The sequence below is a fragment of the Podarcis melisellensis genome (genome assembly GCF_964234715.1).
Source record: "Podarcis melisellensis genome assembly, chromosome: Z".
Lineage (NCBI taxonomy): Eukaryota > Metazoa > Chordata > Lepidosauria > Squamata > Lacertidae > Podarcis > Podarcis melisellensis.
The window spans coordinates 40,799,085-40,822,959 of record NC_138547.1 but is presented as its reverse complement, the minus strand read 5'-3'; the positions used below and the strand labels follow the sequence as shown (position 1 = coordinate 40,822,959).

The 23,875-nt window shown below is 46.8% G+C and overlaps 1 protein-coding gene across 1 annotated transcript in view; it reads right to left on the bottom strand.

Annotated features, from left to right (window-relative positions):
• The window catches only part of TBC1D8B (TBC1 domain family member 8B), a 49,823-nt gene that overhangs the window by 21,558 nt on the left and 4,390 nt on the right, over window positions 1-23,875 (bottom strand). The window contains exons 2-11 of the mRNA XM_081897573.1: window positions 17,055-17,165; window positions 15,042-15,160; window positions 14,034-14,259; window positions 10,445-10,685; window positions 8,559-8,766; window positions 7,007-7,174; window positions 6,113-6,262; window positions 5,063-5,213; window positions 3,246-3,460; window positions 1,692-1,809 (exon numbers count right to left, since the gene is read on the bottom strand). Coding sequence (XP_081753699.1) covers window positions 1,692-1,809; window positions 3,246-3,460; window positions 5,063-5,213; window positions 6,113-6,262; window positions 7,007-7,174; window positions 8,559-8,766; window positions 10,445-10,685; window positions 14,034-14,259; window positions 15,042-15,160; window positions 17,055-17,165 — 1,707 coding nt within the window. The remainder of the gene's footprint in view (window positions 1-1,691; window positions 1,810-3,245; window positions 3,461-5,062; window positions 5,214-6,112; window positions 6,263-7,006; window positions 7,175-8,558; window positions 8,767-10,444; window positions 10,686-14,033; window positions 14,260-15,041; window positions 15,161-17,054; window positions 17,166-23,875) is intronic.

The following is a 23,875-nucleotide window of genomic DNA, read 5'->3' as shown; positions in this document are numbered from 1 at the left end:
TTGTATGACTTCTGAATTTCATTTTAAAAGAACCACCTTGCAGCGGGCAAGACACCTGCACAGGGCACTGAGACAAGAGGGTACCTTCCTGCCTCCTTCCCAAAGCCTAGTAAGTGCTTAGTTCAGAAAAGAGGTCCTAGAGTTTTCCTGCCTCTTTGCCAAAGCCTAGTTAGCACTTGTCCAGCTTTAGGAAGAAGGCAGGACCCTGCCAGAGCCTCACACCTTCTTCCCAAAGCCCAGTGCCTCACTTAGCTAGCTTTGGGAAAGTGGTGTGTGTTGCATCAAATTTTGGCCTTGCACAGGGCACCATATTACGAAATTCCTCCTCTGTAATGGATTCAAATTAGAAGGAAGGAGATTCTGACTAAACATCAGGAAGAACTTTCTGACAGTAAAAGCTCCTTGACAGCAAGTTCCTCAGAAGGTGGTGGACTCTCCTTCCTTGGAGGTTTGTAAGCAGAGGTTGGATGACCATCTGTCATGGATGTTTTAGCTGAGATTCCTGCATTGCAGGGGGTTGGACTAGATGACCTTCGAGGTCCCATCCAATTCTATGATTCTAAGAGAAGGGGAATGACTGGATTGTGTTTGGGAAAGTGTACTTAAGTTGACTGAAAGATCAACTTAAATTTTTTTTTGGAAACGGCCTTCAATAAAATGATAGCCCTGCAAGAGAAGAAAGCAGAATCGAAATCAGGGCCTGCTTCAGCTTTTCCCCCTCACGCACGCGGCCAACCTGCACAATCTTCCCTGTAAGAAGGAAGAAGCATGGGAGGCAGGCAGGTAAACTCAACAACAGAACCAGCTCCAGTTTGAATGCCCTCTTCCCCATCAAAACACAGGACCAACTGTACATTTTATTTATTTGTGAACTGCCTGGGGTGCCTTTGAATTAAGGCATCACTATAAATGGAAGGAAAGAAGGGAGGGAGAAAGGAAGAAAGGGAGGGTGGGTGGGAAGGACTGGGACTGTCCAAATGCCCAGAGAGTCACTGCTACTCTATGGAAGCAGCATTTATTTGGATGGGCCAGTGGCCTCAGCTCAATATAGGGCAGATTCCTATAACCCAAACATGAAGTTCTGGCTCCAGATGTTGAGAGGCCCCTTGGACAAGGAGCGCTCCATGGGTCCCCTTCGCTAAGCAGGCAGCCCTGCTATCTCTGCGACCTGTTCCATATGAACTGCCTGCAGCACCGCTCGTTCTAAGAGGAAGGCTCTACAGTGGTGCCTCGCAAGACGAAAAGAATCTGTTCCGCGATTCTCTTCGTCTAGCAGTTTTTTCGTATTGCGAAGCAAGCCCATTGACAGCTTAGCGGATTAGAGCTACAGCGGTCTAGCGGCTTCTAGCGATCAGCTGTTAAGCGGCTTATCAGCGGATCAGCTGTTAAGCGGCTTAGCAGCTTAGGAAAAGGGGGGGGAGCGGAAAAAACCCGCGGGGACTCGCAAGATTTTTTCGTCTTGCGAAGCAACCCCATAGGGAAATTCGTTTTGCGAAGCGCCTCCAAAACGGAAAACCCTTTCGTCTAGCGGGTTTTCTGTCTTGCGAGGCGTTCGTCTTGCGGGGCACCACTGTATTGCCACTGGGACTTATGCACTGGGAATCAAATGCTGGCATCTACTTTTACTGCACAGCAGGTTCTCCTGCCTATTCCTTTCATGTGCGAAAGCGATCATTAAAGTGAAGCAGTACCAATGATTCGGCGGTTGAAATAATCGGGCAGCATCCTTTCACACACAGCAACCAGGAGCCAGAAAGCTTCTTCCTCCTTGGCGTAAAGGAGCAGCACTGATGTCAGAATGTTCATTGCCTATCGAGCACAGTAAGCAGTGTTAGGAGGGAGAGAGAGGTACGTAATTTCGTAAAAAGGACATCAAGGACTAGTTCTGCTCCTTGCAAAGCCTGCTTAGCCCTGAGTGTGGCACTTCCCGAATGCACAACAACCACCTGATTCTTGAGCGTTTGGGAAGCACTGTAAAGGTAGGTAAAGGTAAAGGGACCTCGGGACGGTTAAGTCCAATCTGGGGTTGTGGCACTCATCTTGCTTTCAGGCCGAGGGAGCCAGCGTTTGTCCACAGACAGCTTTCCAGGTCATGTGGCCAGCAGGACTAAGCCGCTTCTGCCACAACGGGACACTGTGACGAGTGCCAGAGTGCATGGAAATGCCGTTTACCTTCCCACCGCAGCAATAACTATTTATCTACTTGTGTTGGTATGCTTTTGAACTGCTAGATAGGCAGGAGCTGGAACAGAGCAACAGGAACTCACCCCGTCGTGGGGATTCAAACTGCTGACCTTACGATCTGCAAGCCCAAGAGGCTCAGTGGTTTAGACCACAGCGCCAACTACCTCCCACTGTGCGCAGGGCTGAGCAGGTTATCTCCCAACAACCCACCACTGGTCAACTTTGACAGGTGTCTACATTCCGACATCACTGCAATGTCAGGTGATTGACAGGTGGGTGTGTCAAAAATCGTTCTCCTTACGTGGCCAAACGCTGCAGGAACCTAAGCACAAGATTAGGGGAACTCTAAGGTTTGCAAAAAATAAAAATAAAAAAGTGCTTTGTACCCCAAACAGCTTGGTGGGGACTGAGCATGCTTTTTTGGCACAGAAGGCTAAGTAACTGGTTAAGAGAAGAGAACAGAAAACGAGGGGGAAGGAGGATGAAATGGAAAGGGGCATAGCATCCCTGGACAGGTGCAACCAGTGTGAAACTAGTACCATTACAAGCGCCACAAAATACTCCTTCTGCACTTGCAAGAGATTGACCTTTCCTTTGTGCGGTGGTACCCACACTGTGGAACTCCCTGCCGATTGATACCAGGCAGGTGCATTCTCTGTAGTCTTTTCTACACCTACTTAAAACATTTTTGTTTAGGCAAGTCTACCCAGACATATAGAAGTTACATGTGTTTTATTTTTAAAGCTGATTTTAATAATCTTTAGAATGCTTCAAATACACCTTTCTACTGTTTCTCCCTTCCCCAGCCTGGAATTTTAATGCTCTGTTTTATATTTTTGTAACCCCCTTAGAAGGTTTTTTAAAAAACCCCACAATCAAATAGTATATACTTTTTTTGTTAAACAAAACAAAACCTCTGCTGCCAGCCTTTTTAGTCCAGGTCCCACTTGCACATATACTATGAACAAACAAAACAATTTAAAAAGAAGAAGAAAAGGAAAAAGAAAAGTTAGCAGTTTGGAGACTATGCAAGGATGGCCGGGGCCACAGGCAAGTCTCACCTGGCAATATCCAATCTTGGGGTTCCTGTAGGCGTACGCCGTGAGAACCCTCCTCAGGGCAGAAATGCCCGTGTCACTCTGGAAAGCTGGATGCTCGGGCAAAGAGCGGCGCAGATCACGTTCGATTTCATCCGTTGCCAAAGTGCACGTGCCGAAGGACCTCTCCACCATGTCGGTGTAATAGCCAGGGTTGGTAGCCATGTCATTTACAGCGCCTGCCAAGGTGTTTAGGTCACACTGTTACAGAACAACCAGGAAGAGAACATTTGCATTTCCCCTGCAACAAGCTGCGAGTGTGCTTATTCCGGCCACCATGTCTGAATAAGGGCTCAAGGCTGATTTGCACCCACAGATTTGCTCCCCGCCTTTGATGCAGCCTTGGCCTACCTGGTGCCTTCCAGGTGTTCCAAACTACAACTCCCATCAGCTCCAGCCAGCACAGGCAAGCACTAGGTTGGCAAAAGCTCACCGGCAGGGATCATTTTAAGCAGCCTTCTAGGAATAAACCACTCAAACTGGGATCCTGACATGCAGTGCTCCTGCGTGGGTCACACAATTTTTCTTTCCCCATCATTCCAACCCTCCTCTTTAACTGGGCTAGCACCAAACTATTAGCTGCTCTGCAGCCCCTAGAGACACAGGCAGCGCCAGGGGGCTGGTGTACCGGGGGGGGGGCATCCCTCCAAAACAAGGGGCTCGTCCTCTATTTGCCCTGTCCCTCAATCCCTGGATTCCTGTCATCAGCATATGCTGATATTTCTATTTCTCGCTCACCTAAAAATATACTTTGCCCGTTCTGTGCCTCCACCTTGATCCCCTTCACTGCCTTTAGAAGACAGCATCGTTCTCTCCCATGCCAAGCTTAAATTCTGTCTAAATACATATTGCCTATATATATATATATACACACATACACCTTAATGTTTAGTATGTTACATGGTTTTTATTGGAGAGTTTTACAGACAATTGTTGCAAACTGCAACTGGACAATTTTTAATTTTATTTATTTATTTTGACTGTCAGACCAAAACATCTACCTACCTGAATCTCACTGCATTGTGTGGGGGTTTTTTTTAATGAATACTGTATGTAAATAAATAAACATAACTGAAAACCTTCTGAAAAGCAAGAAAAATCTGTTACAGTAGTACCTTGGAAGTCAAACGGAATCTGTTCTGGAAGTCCGTTCGACTTCCAAAACATTCAGAAACCAAAGCGTGGCTTCCAATTGGCTGCAGGAAGCTCCTGCAGCCAATAGGAAGCCTTGGAAGTTTGGACGTTTGGGTGCCAAAGAACGTTCGCAAACCGGAACACTCACTTTCGGGTTTGCGGCATTCGGGAGCCAAAACGTTCGGGTACCAAGGGATCCAAGGTACAACTGTATTAAGAACGCTTGATTCCTTAACTTTGGAGGCAACCTTGTATGTTGTATTTTCAATACTATTTTATTTGTAAGCTGCCCAGGAAATATTTATTGATATCAATGTAGGTTCCCCATTTGTGGGATGCACACCCTGGCGAGGCGAGCCTGTCTCCCTAACTACTGACTTTCGGGGGAAATTGAAAGGCAACCCCATAAACCCCAGGCTTTTGATGGGCCCATAGATGGCAACCTTATGGTACGGGGTTGCTTTTAAAAGGTTTTAGATGGTTTTAATTGCCTTGTTTTATTTTTAATTGTATTGTTTTAACATTTTGATGTCTGCCGTCCTGGGGTCCTTTGGGAGGAAGGGTGGAATACAACCTGAATAAATAAAATAACACTGCAATATAATAACAACAACAATGCATTGCCATGAGAACGCAACCGATAGTACCTGAGAAAAGAAGCCAAAGGTCTCCTCGTAACACCTCGGGTATCCCTTTGACAATCAGGTCCCTCGTCCTCCTCGTCCGAAACATACTTACACCACGGCCACATTCTACGAAAAGGATGTTCCAGGACTGCTCCTTCATTTTCTCTTTCAACTAGAAAAGCAAGGTATCATGTACTAGCAGTACATGTGAAAAAGATCTAGGGGTCTTAGTGGACCACAAGGTTAACGTTGAGTCAACAGTGTGATGCAGCAGCAAAAAAAGCTAATGCTATTCTAGGCTGCATCAACAGAAGTATAGCGTCCAGATCAAGGGAAGTAATAGTCCCACTTTATTCTGCCTTAGTCAGACCACACTTGGAATGCTGTGTCCAATTCTGGGCAACACAATTTAAGAAGGATGTTGACAAGCTGGAACATGTGCAGAGGAAGGCAACCAAGGTGATCAAGGGTCTGGAAACTAAGCCTTATGAGGAGCGCTTGAAGGAGCTGGGTATGTTTAGCCTGGAAAAGAGGAGACTGAGAGGCGATATGAGAGCTATCTCCAAATATCTTAAAGGCTGTCACATGGAGGAAGGAGAATGCTTGTTTTCTCCTGCTCTGGACCAATGGCTTCAAGTTGCAAGAAAGGAGATTCTGACAGTCAGAGCTGTTTGGCAGTGGAACAGACTCCCACGAGAGGTGGTGGACTCTCCTTCCTTGGAGGTTTTTAAACAGAGGTTTGATGGCCATTGATCCCGGAGCATGTTCTGTCATGAGCACATTTAGAGGGAACAGAACAGCTTGGGTGGGGAAAGGGATGGGAAACTGGGTGGGATGGAATGGAGTGTCCTAGAAGATGTTGCCTGGCTGCCTCCCTGAACAGGAACACACCACAAGTGCAACATTTTGTTGCAGATCCCATTTTGGGGGAGGGGTGGAATGTGCACAAGAACGATGAACTCTAGGTGCATAAAACAAAACCAAATGCGAAGTAAGCAAAGATGACAAGCTGGGGTGTGGGGGCATAGAACAGATGCATTTCCAACAACAGGAGCTGCTTTTCCTTCTTACCATTTTAGCGTCCAGATTCTCCGCATCCTGAGGGTGGAAGACGGTCATGAGGGCTTCGGTACTAACCATCTTGCTATTGTCTTTGTGGCTTGCCATTGGCTGCCCCTCAAAATAGTCCGCAAGAGGCTCAGCGTTCGAGCCAGCAGCAACCTGCAAAAAACGCATTTACGACAGGAGCTGTGTTTTAAGAGAAGAAAAAGCAGTCGCACCTTCAAGTGACCTCCTAAACCTTCTGAAAAGTCCCCCTGTTCTGGCGTTAGGTGGTATATGAACTAACAAGTTCCTTCAGTTTGCAAACATGTGGTCTGGTCCCCAAATGTTTGCTAAAGGTAAAGGTAAAAGGACCCCTGACCATTAGGTCCAGTCGTGGCCGACTCTGGGGTTGTGGTGCTCATCTCACTTTATTGGCCGAGGAAGCCAGCGTACAGCTTCCGGGTCCTGTGGCCAGCATGACTAAGCCGCTTTTGGCGAACCAGAGCAGAGCACGGAAACGCCATTTAACTTCCCGCTGGAGTGGTACCTAGCTATCTACTTGCACTTTGACGTGCTTTCAAACTGCTAGGTTGGCAGGAGCAGGGACCGAGCAATGGGAGCTCACCCCGTTGCAGGGATTCAAACCGCCGACCTTCTGATCTCCCCTGACTCAAAGGAACATAAGGAGAACTCTGCTGGATCAGCTCAATGGCCCAACTAGCCCAGAGTCTTCTCACAGTGGCCAACCCAGGTGCCTATTTTTGGGAGGCCCACAAGCAGGGCCTGAGAAACTCTCCTTTCTTTCATTTTCCAGCAACTGGAGTTCAAAAGCATAGTGTCTCCAATGAACACAGCCGTCATAAAAGACCGCCCTCCCCACCCCCGGAGTCCTGCAATGAATTAGACAAACAGAGCCTTTACCTCTGTGCTCATGTTATGCTGTTGGCTTGCTGTGGTATCACATTTCTTCTTCAGTGTTGCCACCAGTTGTTCAAAATCCCGCACTTCGGAGAAACGGAAGGCTCTCTTCCCTCTGGTAGCGATGCTGACAGCTTTGCTACCAGGATCAGACACCTCGACTGATAGAACCTGCAAGTGTTTGCATGGACAAAGATGGCAGTAAGATTCCACTCTTACAAGGCTCGTTCTCACTAAATTTGGTCAAGCAGTTAAGGCTTCAAAAGCCTCATTCACTCCGAGGACAGCTAGGGCTTACACTACAGCTGAGTCCAGGAGGTTCGCCCTTTGCCCTCTTTTAATTTTGCTTTCAAAGCTCATACCTCTTTAAACAACCATGGCTTCCCCCAATGAATCCTGGGAGATGTAGTTTGTTAAGGGTGATAGGAGCTGTAGCTCTCACTCTGTGGGGTGAACTACACTTCCCAGGAGTCTTTACCAGGGGCGAGATATGCTTTAAATGTATAGAGTGTAAACCCACAACTCACGAGCACATTTGACTTGTGCACATGCAGCTTTATGTGCTTGGCAAAAATATTAAAATAAAATAAATAGGGAGCAGAAAGGGGACGGGAAAAAAGACTTTGGCAATCCCACCTGCCATTGAATCCAATGTTTTGATAATACGTGGATTTGGCTTTAGACATGATCCCCGGAACATAACCCTCATGTAAGTTGCTGGCTTGCTGTTTGTAGCTATACTCGAACATAGTTCAGTCAGTAGAGCATGAGACTCTTAATCGCAAGGTTGCAGGTTCAAGCCCCACGTTGGGCAAAAGAGTCCTGCACTGTAAGGGGTTAGACTAGATGGCTCTTGTGGTCCCTTAAAAGGTAAGGTACCCCTGACCATTAGGTCCAGTCGTGACCGACTCTTGGGTTGCACGCTCATCTTGCTCTATAGGCCAAGGGAGCCGGCATTTGTCCGCAGACAGCTTCCGGGTCATGTGGCCAGCATGACTAAGCCGCTTCTGGCGAATCAGAGCAGCGCACAGAAACGCCGTTTACCTTCCCACCGGAGTGGTACCTATTTATCTACTTGCACTTTGACGTGCTTTCGAACTGCTAGGTTGGCAGGAGCAGGGACCGAGCGACAGGAGCTCACCCTGTTGAGGGGATTTGAACCGCCGACCTTCTGATCAGCAAGTCCTAGGCTCTGTGGTTTAACCCACAGCGCCACCTGCGTCCCCTTGTGGTCCCTTAAATTCTACTATTCTTTTGTCTTTTGGAGGGGCACAAGGATGGGGCCATCTGGCACCCAGAGCCAGAAAGTACCAGTCTGATTTACTGAGTGCGTCTCCACCTGGCTGCCAACGATTTCAAAAGGACTGCAAAAGTGTTGTTAAGATCCCAGCATTAAAATAATAGTAATATCACAACGTCTGGTAAAACAATAAGATAAAAAAAGCAGTTAAACCCAGTAATAAGCCCCTCAACTTGGATATTTGCTAGACTGCAGTTGCTTTGATTCTAGAAGGGGAGGCAGACTTAACTTAGCCTTGGCTCCCACCTGACTCACCTCTCTCAGAGGGATGATTACGCAGCACAGGCAACCATCCTGGCTGGCAAAGCAGACGTAGTTCTCCGAGATGCACATTTTCCCCAGAGTATTGTAGTGGCTGAAAGGCACCCATAAGAAACACTCGTGCACTTCCCGCAGACACTCCTCCTTCGGCAGCCTGAAGAAGGCATTAAACTGCTCACTGTGGGCTCTGCTCTCAAGCCCTCTGGAGAGGAGAAAAAACGGGGGGGGGGGGTGTAAAGAAAGAAGTGTGGTGGGTTAATTATGTTTGCCTTGCAAAACAGAGGCAGGAAGAAACCACAGTTCTTTCCAAGTTATCTGTGTTTATGTTGCTTTCGTTTAGCAAGATTTAAGCACCGTTCAATCAAAACTATAAACAAACTTGTAAGCGGTTTGCATTTTAAAATGCTGTTAAATATTCATTTTTTAAAAAAAACACACACCAAAAAGAGGCTATACAAAAACAGTAGGCCTAATAAAATGATCAAAAAACAAGGGCAGGGGGCCAGGTTTTTAACAACTAACGTCCCTACATAATAAAATTACACATCTGGACAGAATTAAGTTAGGTGGGGAGGCTGAGCGGCCTAAACAAAGCCCCACTGAGCCTCTAGGCTCTTCGGGCCTTCCTTCACCCTCAATGAAGTCCTCTTCTGAACTCCAGGGAGGGTCTCCTCATGAGCCACAAGGGCTCTCTAGCTCTCCTGCCATTCCCTGGTATGATTCCATTTATTACCCCTGCCACACATATATGTGGTTGCACTTGAATAGAACTCATGCAAGTGTGTGTGTGTGTGTGTGTGTGTGTAATGCCTGTAAATCTCTAGGTTGTGTACAAAAATAATATAAAATCACCATCACAGGAAGATCACAGGAAGCTGTTTTATACAGTGTCAGACAGCTCAATATTTCCCAAACTTGGGTCTGTTCTTTGGACTACAATTCACACACACACAAAATATCATTTTAAAGATGCACTCCCCACAAACCCTGACCTGTGATTTCAGATGGCATGCTACCAGCTGAATGCCTAGTGCCTAAACTGGGGAGAGGAGAGAGAGTACACCACTTAGAAATTATAAAAATATGAAGTGACTTGATAAATGCTTTAAATTAAGTAGCATTGCCTGTTGCTCAGGGACTGCAGAAGCAAAAGAGGAGGAAGAACAAAAAGTTGCTGGTTGCTATTCAAGCAAACTGGAAATAAATGTGCATTTACAGCTCCTCACTTTGTTCCAGCCTTGAAGCACTAATTCCACTTCTCTACTTCTTCTTGTGTCCCTTGTCTTTTCAGTTTCCGAGCCCTTGACAGGGCCTGTATCATCTGCTCTCAGTGTCTTTACACAGTGGTACCTTGGTTCTCAAATTTAATCCCTTCCAGGAGTCTGTTTGATGGTTTGAAAACCAACGCTCCTGATTGGCTGCAGGAGCTTCCTGCACTCAAACGGAAGCCGTGGAAGCCGTGTCAGACATTCGGCTTCTGAAAAAATGTTTGCAAATCGGAACACTCACTTCCAGGTTTACGGCATTCGGGAGCTGATTTGTTTGGGAGCCAATCCGTTCGACTACTAAGGCACCACTGGTGCTGTTAGATAGGGATGATGGGAGTTGTAGTCCAAAAACAGCTGGAGACCCAAGTTTGGGAAACACTGATCTAGCTGATATGGTCTACACAGGCTGGCAGTGTAGGGTTTCAGGCAGGGCATCCATCCCAGACCTACCTGGAGATGCTGGGGATTGAACCCAACACCTTCTGCTCACGAAGCAGATGCTCTGCCAATGAGTTGCAGCCCCTTACTACAATTATCATCCCCAGCTCAGCTTTAGAAGTGAGCAGAAGCAGGTGGTCTTTTTCATTACTGTTTAATATATATATATATTACCTCTTAGTGATTTGCAGGGGATCATGGAGGACGGGGTCATTTTCGAACGTCTCCTTGTCAAAGAGTCTTCGAACAGCATACAGGGCCAGCTGCTCCATGAGAAGGAACGTTTCGGTGATGTGCAGGAACATGGAAAAATAGTGATCCTCCCCCCGGGAGCAGACGTGGATACTCTCCGTCAGGATGACGTTGGACGACTTTTCGAGCACTGAGATTTCATCCCAGGATATGACAAGTTTTACTGCAGGTGGGAACAAAAGAAATATGTTTTGGCTTCACAGTGGCCAGCTATTTTCCTTCGACCCTAAAGGGAGCATCCCATGAAATATTCTGCGTTTCCACGGAAAGATACCATTAGGTATCTTTATGTTTTAGGGCATTAGCCCTAAAACATAACAACATTAAATTTCCTCTTTTAAGCGCCACACGTCCAGCTTTGACAGCCTGGTGTTTCTGGCCACATTCAGACCATACATTTGAAGGACGATGATGCCACTTCGAACAGTCATACTTTCTCCCAAAGAATTCTGGAAGCTGTAGTTTCTCAAGGGTGCTGAGAGCTGTCAGGAGACCCTCCATTCCCTTCCCAGAGCTACAATTTACAGATCAATCCCTCTTCCTCAACAATGTTCATTCGGCATTCCAGTCTCATTGAAAATGCCCAATCCTCATTGGGCTGTTTTTAGGAGTTTGGGGGTGGACATACTGATTTCTCCAATCCAATTTTGATTTCTTCATTGTTTTCTATGGGCAGCATTCACTCTCATCGTTGATGAGATTTTAAAATAGCTTCTAAGGTAAGTCCTTCAATGGCTGCGCTCGTTTCTCTCTGGTCGGGGACAGAGGGTGGCGCTTGGGGGGGAATTGTCATTGTGCCACTCCTTGGTGTGTGAAGTCCCCAGGGTGCGATACTCTCCCCGATGCTTTTTAACATCTTTATGCGCCCCCTCGCCCAGCTTGTCTGGAGTTTTGGGCTGGGTTGCCATCAGTATGCCGATGACACCCAACTCTATCTGTTGATGGATGGCCATCCTGACTCGGCTCCAGACACACTGACCAGATGTCTGGAAGCTGTGGCTGGATGGTTACGTGGGAGCTGGTTGAAGCTAAATCCTTCGAAGACAGAGGTCCTGTGGCTGGGACGGGACGACATGGGATTGAGGGGGCAACTCCCATCTCTTGCAGGGGCGCAATTAGTGCCAGCACCGTCCGGTAAGAGTTTGGGTGTAATCTTCGACACCTCCCTTTCCATGGAGGCGCAGATTGCAGCTATAACAAAGGCGGCATTTTTTCATCTCCACCAAGCTAAGCAGTTGGCTCCTTACCTCTCTCGCCCTGACCTAGCCACTGTGATCCACACGACAGTCACCTCCAGACTGGATTATTGTAACTCGCTCTACGTGGGGCTGCCCTTGAGACTGACCCAGAAACTCCAGCGGGTGCAGAATGCCGCGGCGAGACTCCTTATGGGGTCTTCACTGCGAGATCACATTCATCCAGTACTATACCAGCTGCACTGGCTCCCGGTGGAGTACAGGATCAGGTTTAAGGTGCTGGTTTTAACCTTTAAAGCCCTATACGGCCTCGGACCCTCGGACCTACGGGACCGCCTCTCCTGGTATGCCCCACAGAGAAACTTACGGTCTTCAAATAAAAACATCTTGAAGGCCCCAGGCCACAGAGAAGTTAGGCTGGCCTCAACTAGAGCCAGGGCTTTTTCGGCTGTGGCTCCGATCTGGTGGAACACTCTGTCACAAGAGACTAGGGCCCTGCGGGACTTGACATCTTTCTGCAGGGCCTGCAAGACAGAGCTGTTCCACCAGGCCTTTCGCCAGGGCACAGCCTGACTCCCTCCCTCGGCAATCTTCGCAGAGCTCTGGCCCAATGGCTGCCAGTGGCTTGATTTGAATTAATTTTATAATGAATGGTTTTAGAGTGTTGTTTGTGCTGTACTTTTGTACTGTTTTATTGTTGTTAGCCGCCCTGAGCCCAGCTTCGGCTGGGGAGGGCGGGATATAAATAAAATTTATTATTATTATTATTAAAGGTAAAGGAACCCCTGACCATTAGGTCCAGCCGTGGCCGACTCTGGGGTTGCAGCGCTCATCTCGCTTTATTGGCCGAGGGAGCCAGCGTATAGCTTCCGGGTCACGTGGCCAGCATGACTAAGCCGCTTCTGGCAAACCAGAGCAGCACATGGAAACGCCGTTTACCTTCCTGCCGGAGTGGTACCTATTTATCTATGTGCACTTTGACGGGCTTTCAAACTGCTAGGTTGGCAGGAGCAGGGACCGAGCAACAGGAGCTCACCCCGTTACGGGGATTCAAACCGCCGACCTTCTGATCGGCAAGTCCTAGGCTCTGTGGTTTAACCCACAGCGCCACCCGCGTCCCAAAAATAGCTTCTAGAAAACAGATTTAAGGACAGCACAAATATCCAGGACATAGATTCAGCAGCTGGAGAAGGTTGCCAGGACAAATATGTCTCTATATGTTTCCAGAAACTACAAGGAGTGGGGTACCTGTTGTATCTCAACAGGGAGGCTGTCCCACAAGATGGGGCAACCACAATGAAAAGCTCTGCTCCAAATGCAGAGACCTAATGGGCATATGGGCATATTGACTGGCTGGCTAAGCCAGATGAGAGTATCCAATGGGTCTCAAACCTTCAGCGGGTTACAATGGTCAAGAAGGCTGTTTCTGCATTCTTAAGAAAGCAGTTACAGTGGTAACTCGGTTTTCAAACAGCTTAGTTCCTGAACAACTCAGAACCCGAACACTGCAAATCCAGGTGTTCAAGTTTTCGAACTTTGTCCCCGGAAGCCAAACATGCTCCTGAGCTTCCGTTTTTACTGTTGCACAGCAGATTTGAGTCCCCCGCATAGAAATTAAGGCTTTTTTATTCCCATTTTACCCTTAAGCAGCAAATTTGAATGCCTCCCCCCTCATCGTAATTAAAGCATTCCATTTCTGATTGCAGTGTTCTGAGGTGATATTTGGTGCTTTTCTTTTCGCTATTTTTTGTGTTTTTGTTTGTGTGGCTTTTTCATTTTTATGTCTGTGGCTTGTTCTTCATTTTATGATTGATTGATTGATTGATTGTGTGACTGTGGAAATGGATAAAAGCCCCCAATCCAAACAATGACTATAATCAGAGCAGGTAAGAAAAAAAATAATTTTAATTTTTATCATCTACAATGCTGTCTTATTTATTTTATAGTACAGAACATTGATTATTGCTTTCATTTTATGGATCAATGGTCTTGTTAGATAGTAAAATTCACGTTAAATTGCTGTTTTAGGGGTTGTTTTTAAAAGCCTGGAACAGATTAATCTGTTTTGCATTACTTTCCATGGGAAAGTGTGCCGTGGTTTTGGAACGCTTTGGTTTTGGAATGGACTTCCGAAATGGATTAAGTTTGAGAACCAAGGTACCACTGTACTTCCCTTTATCTTTATGCTATGTTTTTTGATAGACAGTTGTCTTTTAAAGATAAATATTAATTAATCCACTGGTAGCTTCAGACATAAAGCTCATTTCAAAACCCACCACCAAGGGAATCACGGCGAACGGCAGGACTCCACTTACTTTCAGCTCCCAGTAGGAAGGAGTAAAAGCTCAGAAAGTTGGTGCTGAGATACAGCCATCCTTGGCAGGGCACCCGGCCTCTCCAGTAGCTGCATGAGTAGTACGTCACCAGCTTCTCTTGTTCAGGTAGCCCGAAACACTTCCCGAACTTCAGGTGAGCCTCACGGAACTTCTCGGGATCCTCCTCTCTTATTAAGGACCCTTTTCCTTCTTCGGCAATCAAACCCTAGAAAAAAAAGGTGAATGAGGTGCTGAACGCCAGGTAATCTACCCAAGTCACTCCCCTGAAGCCAAGAGCCTCGGGCCACTGCTTTGTGATGGGGCCAGAGGCAACAGCAGACAGAGCAACAAGTATGGGCAGTAGGCTTATTTCAGAACCACCCTTGTATAGCTGCTCTATCCTGTACCCAGAAGTGTTGTCAGAGCAGAAAAGCTCAGGTCCAGTTAGGGGTGCAGCCTAGGGAGGGTTTTGAGGGCCAGGCAGCAAGGCCTAGAGGTCCAGATTCAGTCCCAGAGCCTTTCAACACCCTCCCCTCTGCAACTTTTCTGCATTCCACCATGGCCCCTGGGTGCTGGGTAGACACCTGGTTTTCAGCATCTTGATATATCACCAACAAAACATCATGATCCACCAATATATTACAATGTCTAGAATAAGGAGGGAGCTATTTAGAGGCACTGTTTGGCTTCAATGTCCCCCGCCCCCCTATTGTGATTTTTGCTGGTGCCGCTGCCCCCTCCATGAGGCAGGGGAGAGCTAAGCCAGCCGAGTTAACAGGTGTTGCAGGAATCAAGAGAAGCATTGGCTGGCTTCATGGTTTTCCCCACACTGTGATTTTTGCATAGCACACATGCACACACATCATGATTTGAAATATATTGCCCGGTCAAAAATCATGAAACTGTTATCACGATGTGGATTTTAAAGTGGTTTTGGACGATATATCACCCAGCCCTAATACTGGGTGCAAGAGTCCCAAAGTTGCTTCGAATCAGCTTCTAACGTACTCTGATCTTCCCATGCACAAAGCTGGTGATGTCCTCACTGGAATCGAACACAGAAAGAGTCGTCATCACATTCTGCTCTAGCCAGTCCCAGTGCGCTGTTATTTCTTCTCTGCTGGCTCCTGATAGGAAACATTAACTAGTATTAAATAAACTTCACTGGGTACACTAGACGCTCCTCCACCAGCTGGGTAAACAAGAGTTCCCCCTTTTTTTCCCCAGCGACAATCTCCTATCTTGTTGCAAAGTGAGAAAAAAGAGTGCTGAGTATTCTGCTGATATTATTCTCTATTAGCCCTTCTGTCATTTTTAGTGCAGTTGCCCCAAGAAAAGGGACTTGGGGGAGAATCAGAAGTAATTGAAATTGAGTTGAAAATAGGCTTATGATCACAGGGGGCTGCCTTACAGCAAATCAAATATTTTGTTTGTCTTGCTGAGTATCATCGAGGGCCCCATCTGTACTATGCATTTAAAGCAGTATCATATAACTTTCAGCAGTCATGGATTCCCTAAATTAATTCTGGGAGCTATAGTTTCCTAAGGGTGCTGAGAGTTGTTCGGAGACCACCTATACCCCTCACAGAGTGACAATTCCCAGAGTGGTTTCACAGTCATTCCCTCTTCCCAAGGAACTCTGGCGATTGGAACTCTAAGAGAAGAATTGGGGGGGTGGGTCTCTTAACACCTCTCAGCACTACAGTTCCCATAATTCTTTAGCAGAAGCCATGACTGCTAAAACTGGTATGATGCTGCTTTAAATGTATAGTGCAAGCGGGCCTTACATCAGGGATGGAGAACCTATTAAGAGGACTTGAAGAAAACAATTTCTCATTGGCTTTAGGGTGACACGTCCTTTGGTAAACAGCTCCCAGGTACTGCAGGAAGACAAACATGATCCTTGCTGTGCTTCTGAACAAAAAAACAATAAAACAGATTTCTCTCTCTCTCTCTCTCCTTTGTGTGTGCTTTCTTGGAGTCACTGAACAATTATCTGCATGAGGTTCCAGAGCACACAAGATTCAAGTGTCAGCAAGGCAAGCATTACACTTAATATAATAGCACCTGGTTTTGTTATGGAGGGGATACGGTGGGGGGGGGGCATGGATGGCTTGGAGGACCCTATCCATAGCTTCACACTGAATCCAAGAGAAGCACATGCAAACAGTTGTAAAGGGAACATAGGAAACTGCCTTTAGCCTCATTTGCGCTACAGATTTAAAGCGCCATGCTACTGCTTCAAACGGCCATGGGTTCCACAAACAATCCAGCAGATGTAATTTGTCCAGGGTGCTAAGAGATGTGAGGAGATCCCCTATTCCCCTCACAGCATAGCTGTCAACTTTCCCCTTTTTTAAAGGGAAATGCCCTTATTCTGAATAGGATTCCTCGCAAGAAAAGGGAAACGTTGACAGCTATGCCTCACACAGCTACAATTCCCAGAGCAGTTTAACAGCCAAGCCTTCTTCCCTGGGAACTGTAGCTCTGTGAGGGGAATGGGGGGGTGTCTCTTCACAACTCGCAGCCTACTTTAGCAAATTACAGTTCCTTGAATTCTTTGGGGGGAAACTACAACTATTTAAAAAGCGGTATTGTGGTGCTTTAAACATAATAGCGCAAATAGAGCCTGAGATTATTTGGTCCATCTAGCTCAATACTGCCTGTTCTGGCTGGCAGTAGCTCTCCACAGTCTCAGGAAGAGGCCTTTCCCCATTATTTGCCTCCTGACCCTTTTAACTGGTGAGGCCAGGGACTGATCCTGGGTCCTTCTGCATGCAAAGCATGTTCTCTACCACTGAACAACCATCCTTCCCAAAGAACCGGGGGGAAGTGATGGGAACCCTGATCTGACCCAAAGGTTTGATGTCCCCCTACCTCCCCCCACCCACCGCACGCTAAACTAAAAGTGAAGTCTCTGTTCTGTATCAGGCAGCATTTCTTTCCTACAATGACAAGGCACCCCAAGTTATCACTGCCATCCTGCTGAGCTTGGCTCAGTTCTGAATTGTATGTACTCACCACATGCAATAGACCAGTAGACTTGAGAATCTGGTGTCTGGTGCAGGATGCGGAAAGGGGCAACTTTTGACGTAGAGTCTAAAACTGCATCCAGGGTCCCCACCAGGATGCCTGTGGGATATAGGACAAAGCTTGAGAACACAATATATACAGCCATACCTCATGTTACGTTTGCTTCATGTAACGTTTTTTCAGGTTGTGTCCCGTGATGACCCGGAAGTACCGGAAAGGGTTACTTCCGGGTTTTGCTGCTCGCGCATGCGCACAGGCGCCAAATCACACCGCGCACCTGCGCAAATACGCCGCTTCAGGTTGCGGGCTTTTCATGTTGCGAACGGGCCTCCAGAACAGATCCCGTTCGCAACCAGAGATACCACTGTACAAGGTATGGTTTGCAGAGTCTGTTAGAGGCTGGATTTTGCCTTCCATATAGCACAGAGAAGGCTATATACTCTTGAGCAAGGAAGATGGCAGCTGAGTGCTGCATAGGGCCAGCTTTGGGACTGGGCTAGGGAACAATGGTACTGGAAGAAGGTTAAACACCAAACACACCCATTGCAAGGCAGGTATTATCTATAGATACATATACAGCTATAGCTATAGCTAGGGAGGGCGGGAATCACGGGTGTCCTGGCTGTATTTGCATTCCTGGGCTTTCAAGGACTGGAGTATAGAGTAGACCAGGGTTTCCACAACTTGAGTCTCCAGCTGTTTGTGGACTACAATCCCCATCATCCTTGACCACTGGGTCCTGCTAGCTAGGGATGATGGGAGTTGTAGTCCCAAAACAGCTGGAGACCCAAGTTTGGGAAACTGAACTAGACTGTTCTCCCCAAATTGAAGAAGGTAAAAAAAAATTTTTTACCAGAGGGGAAGGGAGAATAAGTTGCAAGTGCAAGTGGGCATTTCTAATGAAAAAAAAAGTGTGCTGAATCCCAAAACATTGGGCTGCATTTTTTGTTCTTATTATCTTGGTGGCCAAGTTGGAACATGGCCACCAATTTTGGTTACTGCGTGCAATCACACCTATCTGCCATAGGTTGTCACATCACATTTTGTAGCCACCTTCACTAAGATTACTGAAGAGTTTACATTTTAAAAATTGGTCCATAAACAAAAAAGTTAATGGCATTCTGCCTCCCCCCCATGTTGTCATTTTTCCAACTTGTGAAATTCACGAAAATCCACCTGCAACCAACTCTCCCAAAATGCATTCAAGTTTTTTAAGAGGCCTTTTCAGGATGGGCAACATTGCATTGCATGTGTGTATTACCAATTGTGCTTTTATACACCTCCTTCTGGCAACTCTTCCAGCCAAACACCTTGCTCTGCTTTCCTTTGGACCACATCAGTGAGACCAAAAGGGGGGTCTTGTTGTCTGGGCAGCCCAGGATGTCCACACACACTGCCCAGGCTTGCGTCCCAGAGAGGTCATTTCGGTGCTGCAAATGCAGCAATTTGAATTCACCCCTCAGAGGCGAACTCCATTGTCTCTCTGGATACCAAGAGCCGTGTTGAATTACCACTGGCAGCTGGGGCCCATTAGGACTTCTAGAGACCAACCACAGCCAGAGCTAATGATGGGCAGAGCCACCCCCTTACTGGCTGGATGTAAGAAGGCAGGCAAGTGAGTCTGGCTGAGAGCAGGCTGAGATTGGTGGGGCAGTACCTTATTAATGGACCAGCTTCCATGGTGCGTTACACAAGAGGAAATCCTAAAACCCCAAGTGTTCAACTCGACGACACCATGAGTCTGCTGAAATGCAAATCAGGAACCAACTGTTGCTTAACCAGCCAGCATGGATTGTTCCCTACATTTCGTTGCCACATAGTTGACCTTCAAATTACAGATCACAGGAACGTAAGAAGAAGAAAAAAACCCTCCTCCTGTGCTGGATCAAAGGTCTATTCAGTCCATGGTTCCTGTCCAACAGCTCCCAACCAGGTGCCTCTAGGAAGCCTATAAGCAACTAGCTTCTTGTACTCAGCCCTAACCATCTGGTGAGCAGAAGTTCAACGTCCGTCTCTGAAAAGGGAGGTTGCATGTAGTCAACATGACTAACAGATCTTCAGTGACCTGCCCTTGTGGCATTGAATTCTGCAGAATTCTGTGAAAGGAGCACTAACATTTTGCCTACCCTGAACTAACCAATGACCAGGTTCACTGGATGAGCCCGAACTCGTAGTGCGAGGGGCTTATGGGTGGGAGCATCTTCTCTCAACCAACTCTCCCCCACCACTTACCATGTTCCTGCTGCTCATGGCAAGATGCATGCAGCACACAATGAAGCCCAAAACTGGCTTGCTAAGAGGAGGGAGCTGCAAAATGAACTCCCCACCCCCTCACCCCACAACGATGCGCAGGAACCACAGATCAATTCCTTAACATTTTAGAATAGCCATTAGTTGCTAAAACGAATCTGCGGCTCTCTTAAACGTTTGATAAGGGATGAAACACCCACACAGAAGGATCAATAAGTTGAGTCAAGCAGACAGACCTCATCCAGGACGGCGTCAGAACTTCGTATCGCTGGACGGGGTTGCCAGGGCTCCAGCCAGCTGACTCTCCAAGTGACCTGACATAGCATCACCCCAGGGGATTGTGGGGAAATTCGTCCCAGCACTGCTCAGAATGCTAGGTATTCATCAGCAGTAGGTTGTGGAGGAGGCATTGGAGGTTGCCCAGCAAAGCCAGGTGCCAACTCTGGCTCTAATGAAATCTACTAGCTTGGCTTGTTGCATTGCTCAAATCTGTCAGTGCCAGATAAACCTGAGGGGGCCCAGCAGCAGGTGAGGGGGCCCAGCATCAGAGGAACGCGCTCCTCAAACACAGAACCAGATTTGAATTTCATTTCAGTGCAGGAGAGAGATAATGCTTGCAGTCCGAAACCTAGAACTATTGCTTTTCCTTCATGTGTAATCTAATCTTCCCCTCCACTTCAGAGCCCTTAACCGCGACATTACGGATTACATCTAGATTCATTGGAAGAACGCGTCCTTGCTGAATTATTCATCTCGCCAGGCGCGTTTTGCAGCTGCCTCCATCTTCGCAGAGACTTCTTTTATCAGAACACCCTCATAATGATCATACTACAGGGCAGTGGTACTAGTCCACGTTTCCCAGAATGCAGAACTCCCAAAGGCAGCTTCTTACGGCAACATCTCTGGAAAAGGAAGTGTTCTTGAAACACCAAAACATGCTCCGTATCAAATCAAGAGGGGCGACATTTCGTCAGCATGAAAAGGCGGCTTGCAAATTACCTCGCAAACTTCTGCACTGCCTCGTTCCCTCACACATGCCTGCTTCAGCAAGGAGAGGAAAACCAATTAAAGTCGACAGAAACTTTCCTGTTTGCCTGGGCAACAAATGATTGAAAATGGCATGGTGGTGGGTTTGCCAGGCAAGCTGTTCATTGAGCAATCTATCCTGATTTGCTGGCACAGAGGTCAAATTTGTCCACATCAATCAATAGTTTATCCTGTACTCTTTAGTTTATCCCAGAGGCTCCCATACTTATTTGGTCTACCGCCCCTTTTTCAGAAAGAAAGAAAGAAAGAAAGAAAGAAATTACTCAGTGCCCTCCTGGAAATCTACCTTCTTTAAGTAAACAAAAAGAAAGATGCAGCGTTCTTTTTATGTACCGATATTTCTACCTATATCCTAGTAGAGAAAGATGTTGCAAATAAGACACCTTGAAACTTGAAATTATACATTTTTAAAAAAAATAAATAAAATCTAATCATAACAACATTTGCATTGCCCACAGAAAATTAAGGTAACGAAGGATAATATTAAAATAAAAATCCCCGTGATGGGGTGAGCTCCCATTGCTTGGTCCCTGCTCGTGCCAACCTAGCAGTTCGAAAGCACATCAAAGTGCAAGTAGATAAATAGGTACCACTCTGGCAGGAAGGTAAACTGTGTTTCTGTGCGCTGCTCTGGTTCGCCAGAGCTGGCCACATGACCCGGAAGCTGTACGCTGGCTCCCTCGGCCAGTAAAGCGAGATGAGTGCCGCAACCCCAGAGTCGGCCACGACTGGACCTAATGGTCAGGGGTCCCTTTACCTTTTAAAATTTCTGGAATCCGACTGAATCCTTCCCAGAAAATTATTCATGGAGAAATTATTCATGGAGGAGAGTGCTTACCAGTCACAATGTCTCTGTTCTGCCTTCACTGTCAGAGGTATAGACGTTTCTGAACACCAACTGCTTGGAAATGGCAGGAGGGGAAAGTGCTCTTGCGCTCGTGTCCTGCTTGCTGGCCTCCCACAGCAATCTGGAGGCTGTCCAAGTGGCTACATGCCCATTATAGTAAGTTCTAAGTGGTAGTCCATGTTTGCTTTTAACCTATGGTTTGTAAGAGTAACCATCAGGTTGTCCTCTAAGATGTTGTTGGGACTACAACTCCCATCATTCCTGACCACTTGCCATCAGAAGACAGTACATTCTGCTAGCTCATCGCTTTGTGTGTGTGGGCAAGTCAACTAATCATGTGACTTTCGCTCAACCAACCAATAGTTTGATTAAATTTGCATGTGAGGGGGGGGAAGGGGGGGAGCATATTTTGCACACATGTGAATGCAGAAGCCATAATTTTGGAAAAGGTAATTCTATTTCCTCTCATATCTTCCTTCAAAAAACTTTTAATGGATAAGGTCTGATTTGGGGAACCTTTTAAAAATCAATTGCAGAATGTTTTCAATAGATCAATCCATTCAGTAAGTAGATGATATAACCCTAAGACAGTGTTTCTCAAATTTGGGTCTCTAGCGGTTGTTGGGACTACAATGCCCATCACCCCTGATGACCTGCCCTCCTTCACTGCCCCAAGTGAAATTGAAATAACTTCTGTGGGTGCCAAATGAAGACTACTCTGCTTAAAACTGGGGTCAATATACAAAAGTTGCTAAGCAACTTTTGCCTGAATCAGAGGTGGGGGGAAATGTGAGCCTCCAGATTTTGGGTTCCAACTCCCGTCAGCCCCCAGACAGAAAGCTCAGGAATAATGGGATTCCAACAGCATCCCCCACAACCTCAGGCCTAAACACTGACTCTGTCTCACACAACATACTTATCAACGAAAAAAATGTGCAGAGGGAATAATTAAAAGATGTGATGTTATTTTCTTTAAGTCCCAGAACTGAATATCCTATATTAATATAGAGGGTATGAATTTTGGCAGAAAGAATTTGCACTGATTACCGGATTACCGCCTTTCACCAGATAAAAACACAGTTTCTAACTGCAATATTAGTCATAAAGCAAAGGGGGGGGGGGAATCTCTGTGACTCAAAGCTAGCTACAGTGCTTCCAGCCAAATTATTCTTTCTACATCCCCTTTGGCACTATTCAATATAAAACAAACTGCAAACTCCAAGATCCTGGCCTCACACCAACAGGCAAGCTCATTAAAGTTTCAAAAGTGCGGAGTAAAATACCATAGCTAGGTATCCCCCAAAGCTAAAAAGCGACGCTAGCAAGTGTGTCTCTACGTGTGCATATGTATGTGTATAATGCATTTGTGATCATTATGTTACCTGGGATAAATGGTTGCTTTATTAAGACTCATGCTCTGGGTGAGTCTCATCAGCCTTGCAAATGCCCACTTGCCTGGCAGCCTGTGGTGGGTATCAATTGCTTCCGGGCATAGAAGAGAGTTTTTCCATTAGAAAAGGACAGGTTCCTACCCCTCCCCAACCCACGCCCTATTACAGGCCATCAATCTGCTACAAATGACTAACGCAAGCGTAGATGGCTGTGCCGATGGGCTGGTGACGTCTTTGGACGGATCCGCATAGCAGGCATAACCCTATGCACGTGGCGATTGCAAGGACAAAAACGGGGCAACACTCTCCACTGCTTATAGGAAGCACAGCACACAAGCAAGATGCATGTGGCCCAGTTCAACAGCCTCCTGGGGGTTGCATCAGCAGCAGAAGCAAGCCATTTTTTTCTGACAAAGCATGCTGCTGCTCCTGCCTCACTCAAACAACCACCTGCTTTGAGAGCAGGTGTTGTGCAGTGGATTAAGGTTGAAAGCCAGGAAGAACTGGGCCATCAGTTGCAAACTCTGTGACAGCTTCAGGGTGCAACCCCCCAACAAACAGAGAAGGCAATCTTGGCTTACTGGAAACTGCCTCAGACCAGGTAAGACTCTTTGTGCAGGTAGCTCAGGTTGTACCTCGAGATTGGCAGTAGCTCTCCAGGACTGCAGGCAGAGGACGGTTTTCCACATCACCTGCAACCTGATCTTTTCTTTTAAAACAACAACTTGATTTATTTATTTAGAGATGTACAGATAGTTAGCCCTAATATAGAGCAGCTTTCTCTTTAACCTATGACTAATGGTTCTTTGGGTCTGAACCAGAAGCTGTAGCTGGAGAAGAACGATGGCGACTGGAACAATTGGTCATAAGCGTGTTGCTTAAAACATTGCATGGGCATGCCAAGTTCCAAGTTACAGTACGGTTGAAGGTAAACAAATCCCCATAACGACCTTGGACCACATTGTCTGGGGGAATGCCTTTCCCCAGTATAGATGGCCTGATCAGTACAGTAGAATTGTTAGATCAGGCCTTCTAACTGTCCTGCAGCCTGTGCAAATCCATCTGGAGACAACCAGGAGAAAGGTCCCCCCCCCCCACTGTGTTGGCACCCACCTTTTGGAATAAAGTCCCAAGGCGACCTTGCTTGGGCTTCGACTTAGGATGGGGAACATGCGCCTCTCCAGACTCCAAGTCCCATCATTCCCAACTACTGGCCAGGCAGGCAGGGGCTGATGGGAGTTGGAGTTCAACAGCATCCAGAGTAGTGCAGGTTC